The following is a 17,820-nucleotide window of genomic DNA, read 5'->3' on the forward strand; positions in this document are numbered from 1 at the left end:
CAAAGTACACCTGACTAGAGACTTTACCATGTCGAACGATTTTCCAAATGTATATTTATAGTTTTGCTATTCTTACTATATTTCACATACTTTAATTATTATTTTATTTTTGTAAAAAACAAAACTTGTAAGTTAATGGCTAATTAGCACCGAAAATTTAATTAAAAGCTGTATTTTATGAGAACTTTCTGCAAGCGTTTTATTTTCACCTGTTTAGCTTATGATGAAATATAGTAATTTGTCGTAGCTCATTAAACTGAGTATTGTAAGTTGTTAGCGGCCTTGGAATCCGGGTATAAATAGAGTGCGCTCTCCACCGTAAAGCCACAGAAGCCAGTAGCTCACCCACCAATCTCAACTATGAAGATATATCTGTTCGTCGTTGTCATCCTGACTGTCGTTTTCGGCATGGCATCAGGCAAGTTGAACAAAATAAAATTGATTAAGTTTTCCATTCTGATTTTCGTAAAATTAAAGCTCAATTGAAAAATTCGATGCCCAAAGGACATCATCAAAGGTTCGTACGCAACGTCGTCGCGGCGGCTGAGATCGACCAAACTAATGTGGCGCCAGATGCGTGCTGCGGTTAAGAGGAGCAGCCAGGACATAACAAGGATGTTCTGAAATGTTCGGCTCCACTTATTATAAATAAAAAAGCATCATTTTAAAATCCAAATGAACAGTCTTTAAAATTGGTCCAAGCTTTTGGGGTATGGGATATTTAACGTAATTGATTCATTGATTCTTTGACTTATCTTCGGCGAGACAACTAAACAACTTTTATTCATATAATTCATATTGTGCGATAACTTTTTTATTTTGATTTTCTTGTTCTCGGCAAGTGTTTGTTGTTGTCGCATATACATATAAATCTTTCGGCGTGTTTTCAATTTATTTTTGTTTTTTTTTTGTGTTTTCTTTTCTCAATACAGTTTTATAAATTCCTATTTGTAAATCTTAAAAATTAATATTATTGCGCAGCATTCTTTCATAATCAGACATAGAAAGGTTCGTTTTAATATGTTTATAAAATGTTTTCTGTAGAAAATGGAAATATAAATGCATCTGCGTTTTTACTGCGTGTGGTTTCATTCAGTTTGTTCAGGCCATTTTAGTTGGTATGTATTGTATTTTGTTCTTTTTGATTAATTGTAGTCATGTACAAAAAAATAAGCTAAATTTGATTTAAAAAAATGTATTTAAAGTTATAATCTCTGGTTAGTAGTTGAAATTGAAATTTAGGATATTCATTTCTATTATTTTATTTTATACTTTGCGCTAATTTACTTTTCTCCTTTTTTTTTGTTTCTTTAATCAATTTGTAATATTTATTACTTAATATTAGTGCTAAAATATGAGCTAAATATTGTTTTGTTGCTGGTTGTTTCTTGATATATATTTGCATATTTACTTCACAAGGAGGCGCGCTAAACAATAAGAAAAATTACAAATTAATAGAATTGTTGGAAATTCATAAATAAAACTAATTGCTGCCTCCTTTCTGCACAACACTCACACAATTTAAACATAATATTTATATATATTTATATACTCGTAGTAGAAGCCTATTAATTACATAAATAAAAAACCGTTTAAATCATTAAACAAAGTTAACGTTACAAATTGTACACATAAACAAAACGATTGTGGGCGCTTGCATTTGGCATTATCCCCGCCGATCTCCGCCATTATGCGGCCAGCAAATTGCGAATATTCTTCGGCGTATTCTCCTCGTTGAGATGCTTCGTCGTGTAGCGCAGGGCATTCAGCAGCGGTTCCGCCTTTATCGCCGGCTGTGCCTGCAGCAATCGCACACAGCCCTTCACATCGACGTGGGCGCCGCGCGCAAACGCTCCCGTCGGATGCACATGATCGTAGAGAATGACCAGTCCGACCATGACGCGTAGCACCAGCATCTGTGTCTCCTCCCGCTCGATCTGTTGCAGCAGTTTGCTGTAAATAAAATGGGGGCAGCAGTCAATAGTAATTCAGTATGCGGATATATCCAAGGGCCACTTACGGATTCTCCAGCATTCGTAGGCACACTTTAGCCATTGTGCCAAGCGTTTCTGTCGTATTCTGGACATCGTCCGCATTATCATTGACGAACCGCGATGTCGCCTCGCTGAGCACCTTAAGCATGGGCGTGGCATTCGCATAGAAGAGCGACATACGATTCGCCAGCTCAGCGCTCACCTGCATATTCTCTGTGGAATCCACACGCTGTCGACTCACAATGCGCCGATAGTAACTGAAGTCATTCTGTATGGCAGGTGTTTTCATCTAAAAAAAAAAAAACAGTGGAGCAAAAACCATAGATTAATAATTAATAGCAAACTGTGTGCACTGCTTGCAAGTGCAGTGCAGTTTACTGCTTTTGTAAATAAGAGTTATGCACTGCTTTGGTGCCACTCTAATTGCAGCTAACATTAATTTATCTCTAATTGCAGTACGTGACATCGCAATCGGACTTAATTTTTATAATTCGAAGCCAGGCCCAAAAACTAAGATTTGAGTCGGGCTGGCAATTTTATTTAACTATCAGGGCTGCACTGGTGTCGTGCGTGAGAAATACTTCAGAGAGCCGCCGCTGCCATTCAGAGTGTGTATCATCATTTACCTTGGGGTCGGCACTCGAAACATGCCAACGTTTTATACTAGATATTGTTAACGAAACTCTATATATAAATACGTTATTAGCATAAATCGTTCTAACAGTATGTAACAATGCGCCAAACCGAACGGATCCACATCAGCAGCAGCAGCTTCAAAAGCTGTGAGCGGGTAAGTGAATTTTGTTTATTGATTCGACGGCTATAATTAAACTCACACAAATGATTAATTAATTGTTGATTTCCAGATACTCGTCGTATTGTTATTGTTGATAGCGTCAAGTTTTACAACGGCCCAATATGCGTCATCAACGTACAATACGCAGTTTTACGGCATTAATCAACAACAACAACAACTGGTGCAACAACAGTTGCAACAACAATTACAACAACAACAATACACCTATCAATATCCTGCAGATGGTGTGCAATCGGTGTGGTCCAGTGCGCCCATCGTAGTGAATGATGAGGCCAACAGCCTGGAGCAGCAACGAAGTTATTTGCCAATTAAATATTACAACAATGGGCAGACAACGGACAGAAGGCAGCAACAAAATTGGATCAATAACAACTATATAGCGACAACAATGCGAGCTGCCAATCACAATTACAACAATGTGCCCGGCTACTTTTACTATCCCCAAGTACAATCACAGCCACAATCACGACAGGAATTGGAGCAACGAGAGCTGCTCACCGTGGCCGACACCCGGCGCGAGGAGGAGCGAACCGTTCGAATTGGCGGCACTCGCTCACTGGTCCTCAACAACAATAACAACAACAACAGGAACAACAACGAATACTTTGAGCCAAGTCAGCCTTGGCGACGTCCCAACCTGGAGGCAAACTATGCCAAACATTATGCAGACTATTTACGCAAATATCCGGAACGTTTGCAGCCGCTTTTCAACACTGGGGCATCCTTTGTCGACAAGTAAATTAAAATAAAACCGACTTATTCACATATTTAAATTAAATTCAATCCACTGTGCGAAAACTTCAACGGTATTTTACTTTGTTAATTGTTTGTCAAGTCGAAAAATATTTAAATACTTATTAAATAGTTGTGAAGTTTGCACTTCAACTGCTTTGCCAGTTCAGTCAACTGCTTGCATGATGCAAGTAACTGGAATGTTGCAGCATACTTTGCGGCAAGCCTTTAAAAAGCGGCAACAATGTGGGGGGTCAGCGAGCGAGATTATTGCCTAGAAACACAAGTGTCTGTTATTATTACTATTAGTTTGTGGTAAGGCACGTTCTGGTCCCTATATATATATATATATATATATAAGTATGAGTGGAATGAAGTGCACAGACTTTATGCAAGTCTTTGAACTGACACTTAAGCATACAATGAACGTGCAACCAGTATGCACATCAGCCTCATCATCATCCTCATGCTGATGCTCATCATGAGCACCAATATGATCATTTACATCTTTTGTGGCAGACACGAGAGGAGAGAATCAAACGATGCCATTGCTTTCTGACTTCTTCTGTCATTTGCCTGCCTGCCTGCCTGCCTGCCTGTCTGTCTGGCAAACCACATGCTATTCGATTTCATCCAACTTTTACAGAACGGAAACGAGCCATGGGAAAATGTGCATACACAGAGATTTGCCACAACATTAATCGATTTGTTTGGTCCACTCAATAAAACTGCCAGATTTACTTATGCCTATGTGTATCTGTGTGTGTGTGTGTGTGTGTGCGTTGGAGGCAGAGAATTCGCATCCAATTTAACCTACATTGGACCACAATTGACTGTAACAATAAACTGCAGCAAACAATCTAGAAATATGTATATAATATCTTAATTGAATAAACACACATTTATTTATATATATATATATATATATCTATTCAACTTTTGCTCATTTTTAAAATGTCAGCTTTTTTTTTTAAATTGGACAGCATTAGTTATTTCCAGAGCAATTATCAGATGCAATGGAGAAATATTCACTACGCAACGAGGGGAGGAGTTGGGGGCTGGAAATAGTTGTTCGTTCCGCTTTGCGTGTTCAGTGATGCGCCGACAATTGGCCAACACAGGCCGTTTAAATGAGTGCGTGTTTGCGTTGCTCAAATGAGGCTTCACTGTAGAAGAGTAGAAGAACACAGCAACAGTTGAACGATTTTTCATCAATGAATCGCAGCACGCGCTCGTCTCAACTGACTGGCAGGCAGTGGGACTGGGGACTGGGGACTGCCAATTAAAAATGCAACCACGCGCGCAATGAGTTGGCAGCAAAGACTTCCACTGTCTTTGCTGCTGCTGCTGCTGCTGCTACTGCTGTTGCTGTTGCACCCACATAAGGTTTGGCAAATGACAACGTTGCAAACGTTGCTTGGCCGCGGCTCAAAAGAAGACATAACGCAGCTGCTTGACCCACGCGCCAAAGTCAAGTGGGCGTCTCGTCTGTCCAAATCTGGCAGACTTGTAACAAACACACACAACACACGCATTCAACTACTAATAGTAAATGGGGGGGAGGGGATTTGAGGGGCTACTGCTACTCACCTTGTACTCATCGAATTTCAACACAAATTCCAATATCTCGGCCAGCTGCTTGACCAGCGCCTGCTGCGTCTCCAGATGCTGTGTCGGATTGAGTTTGCCGCCAACCAATTGACCCAACAGTTTGGGCACTATTTTGTCCAATTCCATGGAGTGCTCGTAGCACCGTTTCAGCTTCTTGACCAGCGGCAGAACGGCGGCCCACGCCTTGCCCTGCACCTCTGGCGATGGATCGGCGATTGCTTCGCGGATTTCTTTGTTGGCGCCCTGTAAAAAGGTAAAAACATGTTCAATATTTTACAACATTTTTAATTCAATATATTTGAGCCTGGCACCATTAAATGTGCGCTTGGCATGCGAACAAAAGATGAACAAACAAATAAAACGTGTAAACGTATAAGTGAATAAACGATTTTCCTCGCGTTTTATGCATTTTATTTTTTTATTTCTGCTGCTGCTGTTGCTGCTGACCACATTTCAGAGGCGCTTTTGTTTTAAGTTAACAAACGCGGACAACTGTGAGGCGTTGTGGCTTTTGTTATTATTATTATTATTATATATACGCCGCATGCCACATGCAACTACAACGACGATGTCGTGCAGTGACCAGCGCAACGATCTAGATTCAAAATAAAAAATAAAAATAAAATAAAATCAAACAGAATATAACAAAACCATAACGAATGAAAAGTTGATTTTTGCCTCCGCTTTTTATATACATATAAAGTTTTATGCCGCAGCGGAGGCAATCAGCAAATGGCGTTGATTATTTCAATTGATGCTTTTCAGTTTTCTCTAATACAAAATACGACAAGCGCTTTTACAAATGGCCACTAACTAATGACAATTAATTCCATTAAACTAAAACTAAAGTGAATGAACCGTTTGCAGAGCATTCAATGCATATTATTATCATAATATTTATTGCAGGCATTTTGTGCTAAACACTGCGAGAGTTAAGCAAACCAATTTTCGCTGTGCAACACAGCTACTACTTCATATCAGGATCGATAACTGACCAAGCAAGCAGTTCATTTTTGGTATGCGCAATATTTGCGATTTTAGCAAATCACCTCAACTTTTGCCTTGCTTACGCAACACACGCCACACCACGCCACGCCACGCCCACAAATTTCAATTTTGCTTTGACCAAACAGCGATTTGATTAAAGAGTTCGCGTGTCTGAAACGGCATTAGCATAAATTTGAGAATTTGAGTATGTATAGAGCTAAAAATAACTGAAACTGCCTCCATTTCCACTGCCTCCTAGCCACTTCACTTCTTCAGGGCCAGGAATGCCAGCACATTTAATTCGTGTTATGTTACTCTTTGGTTTGCACACCTTTTGCTGTAATAAAGAAATGGGCACGTGTTGTGTGTTTATAATTAAATTGCAGCACATATCAACAAGAATCATAAACAGAAGCTGCTGCAGCAGAAGCAGAACAGAGACACCCTCACACTAAATGTTTGTTTGTCTGTTGGTAGCATCGACGAGTGCTTCAGCATAATCAAAATGCAACTGTCTGCATTAAAAACAACACATGTATGGAGAGCCGGATGCATGCAACCTAGTCTGAAGCCACCTTGGCGCATTTCTTTATGTGCTCCACATCATCATTTACACCTGTCGTCCGCAAAGGCAAGCCTTGTGTGTCCTTGGACAGCAGCAAATGCTGCACTTGAAGCAGCGCAAATGTTTAACGCTTGCAAACAAGTCAACAAACAAAGAGAGACGGGGAGAGAGAGAGAGAGAGAGCGTAAGCAGTGTTGAAGAGCGAGCAAGTAGAGTCCGCATTCCTTTTGACATTGCTGCTGTTGCTTGTTACTTGTTGTTTTTGTTGTTGTATATTGTCTCGTATACGCCAGTGACTCTCTAAAGGACTCTTCTGGCTAGCCGTCAAGCGGAAACTGCAGCTCCTTCTGCAGTTGTTTGTGTGGGCAGACAGATTTACAGGCAGAGATTTTATGTGTCTTAGATGATTGTGAATCAACACCCCCCCCCCCTCCCCTCCCCTACACCATTCTTTTTCTTTTTTTTGTTTTGTTGCATTTATCTCACATCGCGACATGTGCACGTCAGGAACACAAAGACTCTGACTCTGACTCTGACTCGGAGCAGAGCGTAGGTGGACTTTTCTGTTGTTTGTTCCAGTCTTGCGTTTTGTCACAGGAAACAGACAAACAGTTTTCCGTACTCGGCCGCATTCAACGTTTTGTTGATTCATCGCCTCTTTTTTGCTTTTTGTTTTGTTTTTTTTTTTGTGCTGCAGCATCGCATAAAACGTTGCATGCTCCAATAACAAAGCACGTGCTGTTTCTGTTTCTGTGCTTCATGCATTTTAACAGGAAAAACTTCTCACTTCACCCACAACAACAGCAACAAACTTGAACTTGCATGACTTTTATGCTGTGCGGTAAAAACTGATTTCGTTTAACTGTTTTCTGTTTTTTTTTTAGCTTTTTAATTAACACTTAATATGCCCAACTTAATGCTGCTTGGCGTTCTAGCAACAACAACAGCAACCATAACAACCTTAATCAGTCAGCGTTTTATCTTGTTCGGCAAAAGAGATATAGAGAAATATAGAGAGTTGGAGAGCTGCATAGTTAATTAACTTGGCGAACTACTGCACACTGAGTAGAAGAAGTAAAAGCGTTGTTACACACTGGCTGCTGCTGCTGCTGCTCTTTTAATTGTACTAAATGAAATTAGACTCGATGCGGAAATGAGGAGGGTTGTTGGTCTTGTCTTGTCTTATTGCGGTTACTTTGATGGACACTGGCAAGCTAAGCACAAAACGTGACCACAGATTGATTAATGTACCATTTATAATTATACTTTAAATTCGAATGCCAGTGGCGGTAGGCAGCTTGCTTGACAACGACTACAACTGCTGCTTATCGACAACTTTTCACACTCTCTCGCAATTAAAGTGAGCGCCACAACAGGAAAGTGTGGGTGGCCAGTGTTCAAATACATAGAATGTATGAATGTCTATACATGTATGTATGTATGTGTTTCTGTGTATTAGCTATGCGTGTAAGTAACGCATTTGCAGTCAAACATGCCACAATAGTTGCTTTTGCAGTTTTTTGTCTGCTGTTTATGTAAGAGGCTTGTGCCTGGATTGTTTGCAATGGCTATGCAGCATTCGGTGGCCTCTCGTGGGGCGAACACAATTTTAAAGCTAGTTGCTCAAATATATATGAATATATATAGATATTGTACATATCCAGATTAAGGCTACTCTTTACTTATGTGCAACAAAAAGCACAATTTTAGCATGTGCTACAAATAAATTATTTATTTGCTCTTGTTTTATGAAGATAGATTGAGAGAGCATTAAAAACAGCTGCACACACAACTTTCAATCAAAAAACAGATGGATATTTGCATAAATATTAGATAACTCACTTCATCATCAAATTTGCATCAGCCATCAAACTTGCAACTTTAATTCAAATCACGTCGCAATGAATGAATGAATCAATGAATCCGCCAGCTTTATGAGAGCAGCAAAAAAAAAAAACAAAAAAAAAATAAAATAAAAAAAAAAACACTGAAAAAATCTGACGATACTCAAAACAATAATGACGACGACGTCGACGATGGCAAACAAATCAAAATAAAATTCCACGAAATATGGAGAGACAGAAAAAAAACTTGTAGGCACAAATACAAAAATAAACAGCATTCTGTTTAAAACTCTGCCGATGATGACTATTAAGATGAAATAATTTATAGTTGTTAAGCTGAAAAGTCCCACTAAATGAGGCAGATTCATCAACATTAGCCTGTGGCAACTCTCACAGACAACGGGCCGCCCCGCCAGACCGAGGTGACAAGTGTTGCCCACAATTTTCCCATGCTGCTGCTGGTGGAGAATCCCCTCATCAATGCAAGCAGCGCCGACTGACTATATAATCATAAATATTTCATAACAATTTGAGTTATTTTTCTCTTCCTTTCCCTTTCGCCCTTTCTACCCTCTGTAGATCTGTGAAATGCCTTCCGCTGAGTTGGGCTTCTTAATTATTCAATAGACTGACTCCCTTGATATCCGATATACGAACACAACATATGTTCTTTGCTTATTGCAAAACTCTCTTTGTGTGTGCTGACAGCAGCAATACAGAATACATACAAAAAAAAAAAGAATAACAATAACAACAACGATATAGTCATGTGAGTCATAAAAGCTGATCGTTCACTGGGTTCTCTGGGCTCTCAACTACTGCAAACAGCAACAATAACAAAAAAGACAACAACAACAACTGTCGACTAGTTGTCTCTCGACAAATGTCGGCGTTTGTTTTGTGGCTGCTTTGTTGTGGTTACTACTCGCGATATTACCAAGAATGCTTATTGAGAATAACCTTTAGATGATGTAGGGCTTTTTAAATAGTTGCTGCCGTAATCTATACGAATATTGTAAAAAAAACGAGTGATTATACAAATTAATTTGAAAGCGAGAGCTCGCAATATATGGGCGGCACAGATTATTGAAAATGAATACGCAACAAATGCGAGCGAGAGTATCTGAAACAGCTGGGCTCAGTGAATCACAAACATCATTCATCCAACAAACTGAGCTGACGATGATGATGATGATGATGCTGATGCTGATTATGGGGGGTCAGTTTTGTGGGCTGACTAACTTTAACTGGCTTTGCATAGTACAAAGGCATAAATACATGAATACATAATGCTCATGAGGCATGAGAACAAAGAGGCTTATGGACTCAGTGAACTGCGCAGCAACGCACAGATGCTAATTTAAGTACAACTCGCGTGTATGTCAAACTCCGACAGACAACTGGGCAAATGATGCGTAAATTTCAGTTAGCACATTTAAAAATACAACGACAATGGCCCATTTTCAGCGCGTTTTTCAAGGGCTGCGTGTGGCTCATTAAAAGCAACTACAAAAACGAAAAAAAAAAGGTTATAATGTCCCGCCCGTTGGATGTCACGAGCGTCGTAATTTATCAAGATAATCGAAATAAGCAGCCAGTCAGCCAAGTGCAATAGCAACAACAAGCTCATAAAGATAAGATAAACATGTCAATTGTCAATTGCGTGCGTAAAAAGAGAGACCCAAACAGAGAGAGAGAGAGAGAGAGGGAGAGAGAGAGAGAGAGAGAGAGAGGGAGAGAAAAAGTGTCAACGACATCCGACAAAATGAAATGTACAATATGCCAAATGATTGCATTTAATTATCGACCATTGCTGCTTATCTAGAACCAATGTCAGAACATGCGTTTTACGCGTTGTGCGTTCGCAGGCGCCAACAGTGTTGGTTAGCGCACTTATATTTCAGTATGGCTTAACAGCTTAAGGACTCATTAATATAATTGCAATGTTTGCACATTCAGTTTTGCCTTGATTATACATATTTTTACATATTTCTTCTTACTGGTTTCATTTATTTCTACATTTTATTTTCAATTTAATTTAATCTATTTTTTGTGTGTGTTTTTGTGCAGACTGACTGCAGTTGACATTAAATAAATAAAAAACTACTAGATTTACTTTTACAAATGTATCAAATTTAAATATGAATGAAAAAATATATGTTGACAAAGCATTCTGTTAGAAAATAAGTTTAGTCTTTTAATAAATAATCTTTATCATAGTTACTACAATGTGTAATTGTCTTCAGTTATGCCAAATAAATCGCAATCGGACAATTGACTTCCGCGACCAGCTGAGCAGAAATATGTATATATATATAAATTAGCTGTGACTGCAAAAAATTGGGTTAGAACGGAAAAATCGACGGAAAAATTGTCGGCATTTTAATTGACTTTGACGACACGCAAAAGATAAAAAAAAAAACAAAAAGAAAATCGAACAGAGAACGCAAGCAAAATTCCTAAGCCATTTCACATTCAGCGTGTGGCATCCGCCTGCTGTTTGCTGCCTTGCAACGCGTACAACAACGAAAAAATTGCCAAGAAATATTTTTGTTGTGCAAATTATACACACAAATAAACATATACACATATATATATATATACATATATAATATATATATATATATATATATATAAATATGTCAGGTGTGAATATAAAAATGCAGTAAAAAAAATATAGTAGAAAGATAAAAAATGAACTCGAGACTTGCAATTTGCACACCACGTGCAGGTTGGTTGTAAGCCAGACAGGCGAGACTTGTGCTAGACACAGACACAGACAGAGAGACAGACAGTGGGGCAGAGAGGCAGACAGACAGACAGGTGTACAATTTAAGTTAAATGGTCACTGGCATTTTTAGTGGCACTTGAAAGCCGTTAACAAAGCAATTACAGCAGCAACAGAGACAAGTTCAAGGCACAAGGTGCCACAGACACACAATAGTTAACTCGGAGCACAAATTGCCGCAAACAAATGCTAAAAAGAGCCCTTCATTTTATCTAATCCTGAGCTAGACAAAGTTAAGCTTCCCCTTGTTGCAAGGTGTTGAGGATCAGCCATCTTTGAAGCAGAGACAGACACAGACAATGCAACCACTGCAGAGTTGCCATCATAATTTGCAAAAACGCTGTCAGTTTATTCAATTGAAATGAGTTAAATTCGGTTAAGCAACCCATTCATTCAGTGCCATTTCAATTCACTGGCATATAAAAAAAAAACGCGAAAGCAGAGGCCAAATGAATTTATGCAAAATTTGCGCCTCAATTGCCACCTGAGAGAACATAATGAGGCATCAGCATCAGCTATGCCGAGTGTGCTTCAAGTACTCTTCTTCAAGTGGGCGGTTGAAGCGCAAAATGTAATTACAGAAAAACATAATAATAATAATAATAACAAACAAGACTATTCCAACGAATAAGACTCAACTGATAGATACTGCGTAAACAATCTTTGGCACGATGCCTAATTTTTTATTATTGTAACTTCATCAGATTCAATAAATTAGTACAATTTACTTAATATTAGAATAAATAAGAGATTTCCAGCGAATAAGGCTTAACTGGTAAATATCACGTAATCTAATTTTTGTTAAAGTCAACAAAAAATTAGTAATATTTAAACGTGATTAAATTTAATATGATAATGGAGGCTTTAGTTCATATTTAAGACGACTTCTCAGTCAGCAAAGTTACAAATCAACCCTGTGCAAACTACACCACTGGATATTTGCACAAAAATATACAATAATTTATGGACCAAATTTCGCATTGCGATTGTAAATTGTTTAAATGTGTTGTTTACTTTACTTTTTGTTTTTTTTTTTTATATCTTACGTTTTCTTTTCGGCGCAATTAATTTGCAGCTGATGACGTCGGAAATACGAAATACTTAGATATAGTATATACAAATTTCTAAACTCACATCTACTTATATAGTTGCTGTCCAAAAACAATATGAATATTGCAATGGAAAGTGAAGACTCACAAATGCTAAAAGAAAACGCATTAATAACTTAGATTGTCGCTAAATTGGTCGTTGAAAAGAAATCGTTTTTGAATATTAATTACTATGCAATAAGGCCAGCTTCGCATGCAATTAAACACATTTAAGCACATTTACCGATTGTGCAACACCAAAAAAAAAACAAAGCAACTTGAATTTGAGAAAAGCGAATAGGGAAATCGAATTGTCAGACAAACAACGTCAAACAAATCAAATTTTGATGGCTTGACCAATTCTGGAGAGGATTCGACGCGGACACAAGCGAACATTATGTATATTTTTTTGTGTATAATATGCAAAAAGGCTTGTTGGGCACGCACATCATTACAACAATTACTTATGCATATATCGACAGACTGACCAACTGAGCAATTGACTGAATGACTGACTGACCAGCACCGGAAGTGAGACAACGCAAAGCTTAGTTTTCGCATTCGCCCCCCATCATTTAACAACACGTTCGTGGAACTGGATAAGCGAATGGAGCGAGGAGAGGAACAACAAGAGCAACAACAACAACAACAACGACAGGAACTGTGCACGAGAATGGGAATGTCAGCTGGAACTGGAACTGGAAAAGCGGCTTTGGCAATGCGACCAGTCAGGCAGTCAGTCCCTAATGACTGCTCATTTTGTCATTATTCTGATTGTCGCCGCCTGTCGCTTTCATTGTAAAACTGACATTAAATATTTAAGTGTTTGTTTATTCATATGCATATAAGCATAGTTTGAATATCTCGTCATTTAAATGTGGAGCACACATCACTTTATATATGGGTCGGAAATCTGTAAAGTTTATTTTCGGAGGGAAGGGAATTGGGCAAAGTTCTACACAGAAAAGTTAATTATTGAGACCGACCCCCTTTATTATGTTATAATCAACATGATTTAAGCTAATCTCTTTTCTTTTAGTTTTGTTTGCTAAAATATAGGGAAGGTTGTAGCGCTTTCTACGGAATACCATTTATCAAACGACTTAATAACTAAATCTTCAAGACAATTATGCTAACTGGAAACCACAAGCTCATTTAAAAGTGTGCCAACTGTTTCTGCATCAGAGACTATATATATATTTATATTATAAGCACTCTTTGTTTTACCTGTTTAGCAATTGTTCCGATTGACCAACTGAATGATTTCTCATTTCATGACTCAAAATGCTTGTGACCTCATTGAACTCGAATCAGCTGCAAATTATAGATTTATTTATATGTACATATACATATATGGAAAATATCCGACTTGATGTACAACATGTGTAACCACAAAAACGAATTTCACAATCTATTTTCAAATTCAACACTCGATGCCATTGTCAAGTGCAGTGCTAGGGTTGGGTCTTAAGTTACACCCTATAAATATATAGAATGATGATACTATATGTATACATATATATATATTTATATGCATTTAATTACAATCTTAAACTGTTCGCTTGTATTACCCAATTAACCACATTTTGTGTTTGTTGGATAAATAGTTCATCTTCAGCTTCATTTCAATGGCTTTTTACAGCTCTTTTTTGGCACACACTTTGTGGGTTACCGTTATCTGTGCCCCTCTCCACCTCTGCTCCACATTCCACAAGTTGTTATATTGTATTAACGATTATTGTTGGAGGTGTGCGGATATTGTTGATATTTTTTATTGTCGTTGTTATCGCAAGCTTTCAATGAGCTTGCCTCACAGTTGTTTAGCTGAAGTTGTTGTTTATTGCGCACAAAAGGCGCATTTGTTGATTTAGTTTGCCTATTTTGGGCGACAATAGCCAGCTGACAATAGAATGATCTATGCTATGATAGATTCGCTAACTAATTGGAAAGTGGTTTCGAATGCGCTTCAAATGCTTTCATTTCTGGCCAGAAATGAAAATCGCAACCAATAAAAACAAACCAACCACAACATTGTACGATATTCTTAGAGGGTATTTTAATTTTGTGATAAACTATGCAACACATAGAAGAAAACTTATCTTCTTTGTAATGATTATATAAATGCCGACTAATATAAATCGAATTATGAAATTAAATCTAATATATAATTTTAAATAAAATATATGTTTACTTTCATTTTAGAAAGGGTGTTTGAATTGGGGCACACCAAATGAAAACTGTTCTTGCTTTTAATATTTTTTTATGTTTGCTCTTCGCAGTTTTCACTCTATTTATAGCAGCAAAAAGTGCAGAACGTGAAGTTTTTTCCTTTTTCTTTTCTTTTCTTATTTCTTTGGCTGCATTTGGCGCCAGGCCAAAGATTTGTGTGTCAGACAGGAGGCGTGGGGGAGAGGTTGGGGGAGTTGTTGGGGTTTGTAAACATCACGTATATAACCAGTTTACTGCCTTGGTTACCAATCCACCCAAGTAACTCCTTCTGCTAAAAACCGCAAATGCAAACACTAAAAAATTGCAATGAAAATAAAATATATGCGAAAAATGAATTGAGCGCATTTTCAGCCAGTTCCCAGGGGAGTGTGGGAAAATGGGGTAAAGTGGGCAAAGGCTTCAAAATGGTTACGAGGTCGTCTTTGTTGTTGTGCGTTGGTCACTTTTACCATTGGGTCGTACACACACACACACAAAGACAAAGAGCAAAAGCACAAAGGAAATGAGCTCATTTGGTTGACATTTTCCAGTTCATTTTGCGTTGATTAACGCGCTGGGCAGATATTTCTTTTCATTTCATTACGCATGGTTTGGCGTGGCCGAAAGCCAATTAATAATTCGCACCACGACACCAAAATCTAATTCGAGCTCGAATTCGAATACGAGCTTGGCAAGGGTCAACAACAGAAATAACATTATTTCTAGACGGGCAACCGGCGCTGACTAATCCATCCACGCATTCGAAGAACGAAGAGTGCAAAGAGTAACGGCAAGAACTGGGCGCAGATTGTTAGTTACTTACGTAGTTACTTACGTCACAAGCAAGAACCACTGCGGGCAGCAATATGAAGTAAGTCGATTAGGCGTCGATCAAGCAACCGCAAATGAGTCAGTAGTCAAACTACGTAATGCAGTCAATGTTTAGTTTACATATATGTAGAGAAGAAGCAGTTAAAAGTGCAGAGCTGATTAGCGAATTAATGTAAAATTTGAATAAAGTGCAGACGCACTTCCCAAAAACAAAGAAATAGGCGCAAATCTGATCCCAGTCAATAAACACAATTTGACAACACTGGCCACAAACACAAGCATAAGAGTGCGAGAGCAAAAAGAATATAAGTTTACCGAAAGACAGACAGACAGAGAGAGAGAGAGAGAGGAAGCGAGCGTGAGAGATCATATAACTGTTGACGCTGCTGGCAAAGGTTAAATGCTCAATTTGTTTATTCTGTGTCTGTCTGTTGGTCTGTCCCCCCTTCGCCGTTATATTTCGCACAATTTCATTTGATTATTGCGCACTCTCTCTTTCTCTCTCGATTCCACTTATCAGCTGAAGAGAAAGAGAATGGGAAAAGCGCAACTAAATATGACATTTATTTACAACTACTACTATACCAATAGCCCGTTAGCAGGTACTTTACCTGTGAAACGGGTTAATTCCGCACTCACCTTATAGATTTGTATCTCGGTTAGAACGACATCCGATTCCTTGAGGACTCGCTGCACTTCATCGAATAACTCGCGTTCCGTTTCCGTTGGTTGCGCATTCTCAAAGTCGAGGAACACATCGTAGGATTTGGCGGCGCAACAATTTGAATCGTCGCGTGACAAAAGACTCAGCAGTTTGCCCATTTTTGTAATTAATTTATTACGTATATATGTACGTGTATTATTAAATATACTCCTTCCTCCCCTTTTGATTTTATTTTTCTATCATATATTTTGATTGTCTCAAAAGCACTTATCACGCTGCAAGAGAGAAAGAAATGGGTGATATGAGCACTGAGCAGCTGTTAAAAAACTGCACCTGTTGTTGCTGCTGCTGCTACTCAGCGGTTAATAAATTTGAGGCCGCAACAGCTGCTAAAGATCACTTAGGGGACAAAATATAGTTTTTATCTATGTTTTTTCTTCTGCCCCTCCTTTGCCAGTGTGACAGAGAGAGAGAACACAAAAAAAAAACATTTTTAACACTGGCAATGCAGCAGCAGCAACGGCTGCAGCGGCCCAGCAATGCATTGCGGGGGGTTGAACAGGGACAGAGGCTGTTTGCCATGTGTCTCCTTTTGTGCATGTTACAATGCGTGTGTGTGCGTATGTATTTGTGTGTGTGTTTATTATTTGGAGTGCTGCTTTTGCGCAGGAAATGATGCGAAACTGAAACCTATCGAAAATTAGTAAACAACACACACGCATACTCATGCAAACGCCACAAGGCCAATTTTCACACGTCGAGTGGGGAAAAATAAAGCAATTTTCCTCGCCACGCAACCACATGTAAACATTTTAGGCAACCCCCCACCCATCGCTGAAAAGTAATTGCGAGAAAAGCAAAAAAATTGAGCGAGTTTCTTTTATTATTAATGTATTTATAAATGTATACGAGTGTGTGTTGCTTTGTTTTTATCTGCATCGCCTTATCTGGCTGACATTTCTTCTTCTTTTCCCATACCCTGAGGCAAAATGCAAACGGTGTAATTGCGAACCCAGAAGGACTAACAAACAAAACGTGTTGGTGAATTGTTCAATTAAACAAATGCAATACACACAAAATTAACTAAACATAATGTTGTTTTATTTTTAGCACGGCTTGTAATTTAGGAAATCACTAGGTATCTGTTAGTCGAGCACTTGCAGCTGCAGTTGTTTGCGCGCTTATCTGTTTTTTTTTCTTTCTTTTTTTATGAACACGATTTACAATTTTATTTGCCGCTGAGTGTGTTTTAGGGTGGATTTGTTGCTGTAAATTGTTCCTGCATTGGAATTTCAGCAAAACAAGAATTTCCTCATATGCAAAAACAACAACAAGAACAACAACAGCAATTGCGCGCTTATCACCTTTTTTCACAGCACTTTCGCGTGTATTTGTGTGTGTGTGTGTCGCAGTATTCACGTACCGTAGGAGCGCCCTTTTGCTAAATTCGTTTAATTGCGGCGATTATAACATCGCTGTCATTTACACAAGGTTTATGTTTAAATCATATAAAAAACAGCAAAAAACACGCCGCAACACACAACACGCACCCAACACTCATCCACTCTCGACGGTAGCTGAAAACGTACTAAATATGACAGTCAGCAAACAAACAGACCGTATGACTGAACTGATGTTTGCCATTCAAAATGGTATGCTGTTAACTCGATCTAGCAATGCTTCTTCTTTTT

At 38.5% G+C, this 17,820-nt stretch overlaps 2 protein-coding genes across 2 annotated transcripts; one reads left to right on the forward strand and one right to left on the reverse strand.

The window, feature by feature from the left end:
* Positions 1–734: 734 nt before the first annotated feature.
* On the reverse strand, positions 735–17,719 carry LOC6557835 (CYFIP-related Rac1 interactor B). Its single transcript, XM_001984536.3, has 5 exons — positions 17,494–17,719; positions 16,105–16,404; positions 5,134–5,397; positions 2,021–2,283; positions 735–1,953 (listed from the first exon to the last, which is right to left on the reverse strand). Exons 2-5 carry the CDS (start codon positions 16,285–16,287, stop codon positions 1,689–1,691), a joined length of 975 nt encoding a protein of 324 aa, XP_001984572.1. The 5' UTR covers positions 16,288–16,404; positions 17,494–17,719; the 3' UTR covers positions 735–1,688.
* LOC6558156 (probable serine/threonine-protein kinase cdc7) lies at positions 2,703–3,584 on the forward strand. Its single transcript, XM_001984537.3, has 2 exons — positions 2,703–2,784; positions 2,861–3,584. The coding sequence occupies exons 1-2, from the start codon at positions 2,728–2,730 to the stop codon at positions 3,548–3,550; spliced, it is 747 nt and encodes a 248-aa protein (XP_001984573.2). The 5' UTR covers positions 2,703–2,727; the 3' UTR covers positions 3,551–3,584.
* Positions 17,720–17,820: the final 101 nt, after the last annotated feature.

The sequence above is a fragment of the Drosophila grimshawi genome, unplaced genomic scaffold (assembly GCF_018153295.1).
Source record: "Drosophila grimshawi isolate 15287-2541.00 unplaced genomic scaffold, ASM1815329v1 contig_44, whole genome shotgun sequence".
Classification (NCBI taxonomy): Eukaryota; Metazoa; Arthropoda; class Insecta; order Diptera; family Drosophilidae; genus Drosophila; species Drosophila grimshawi.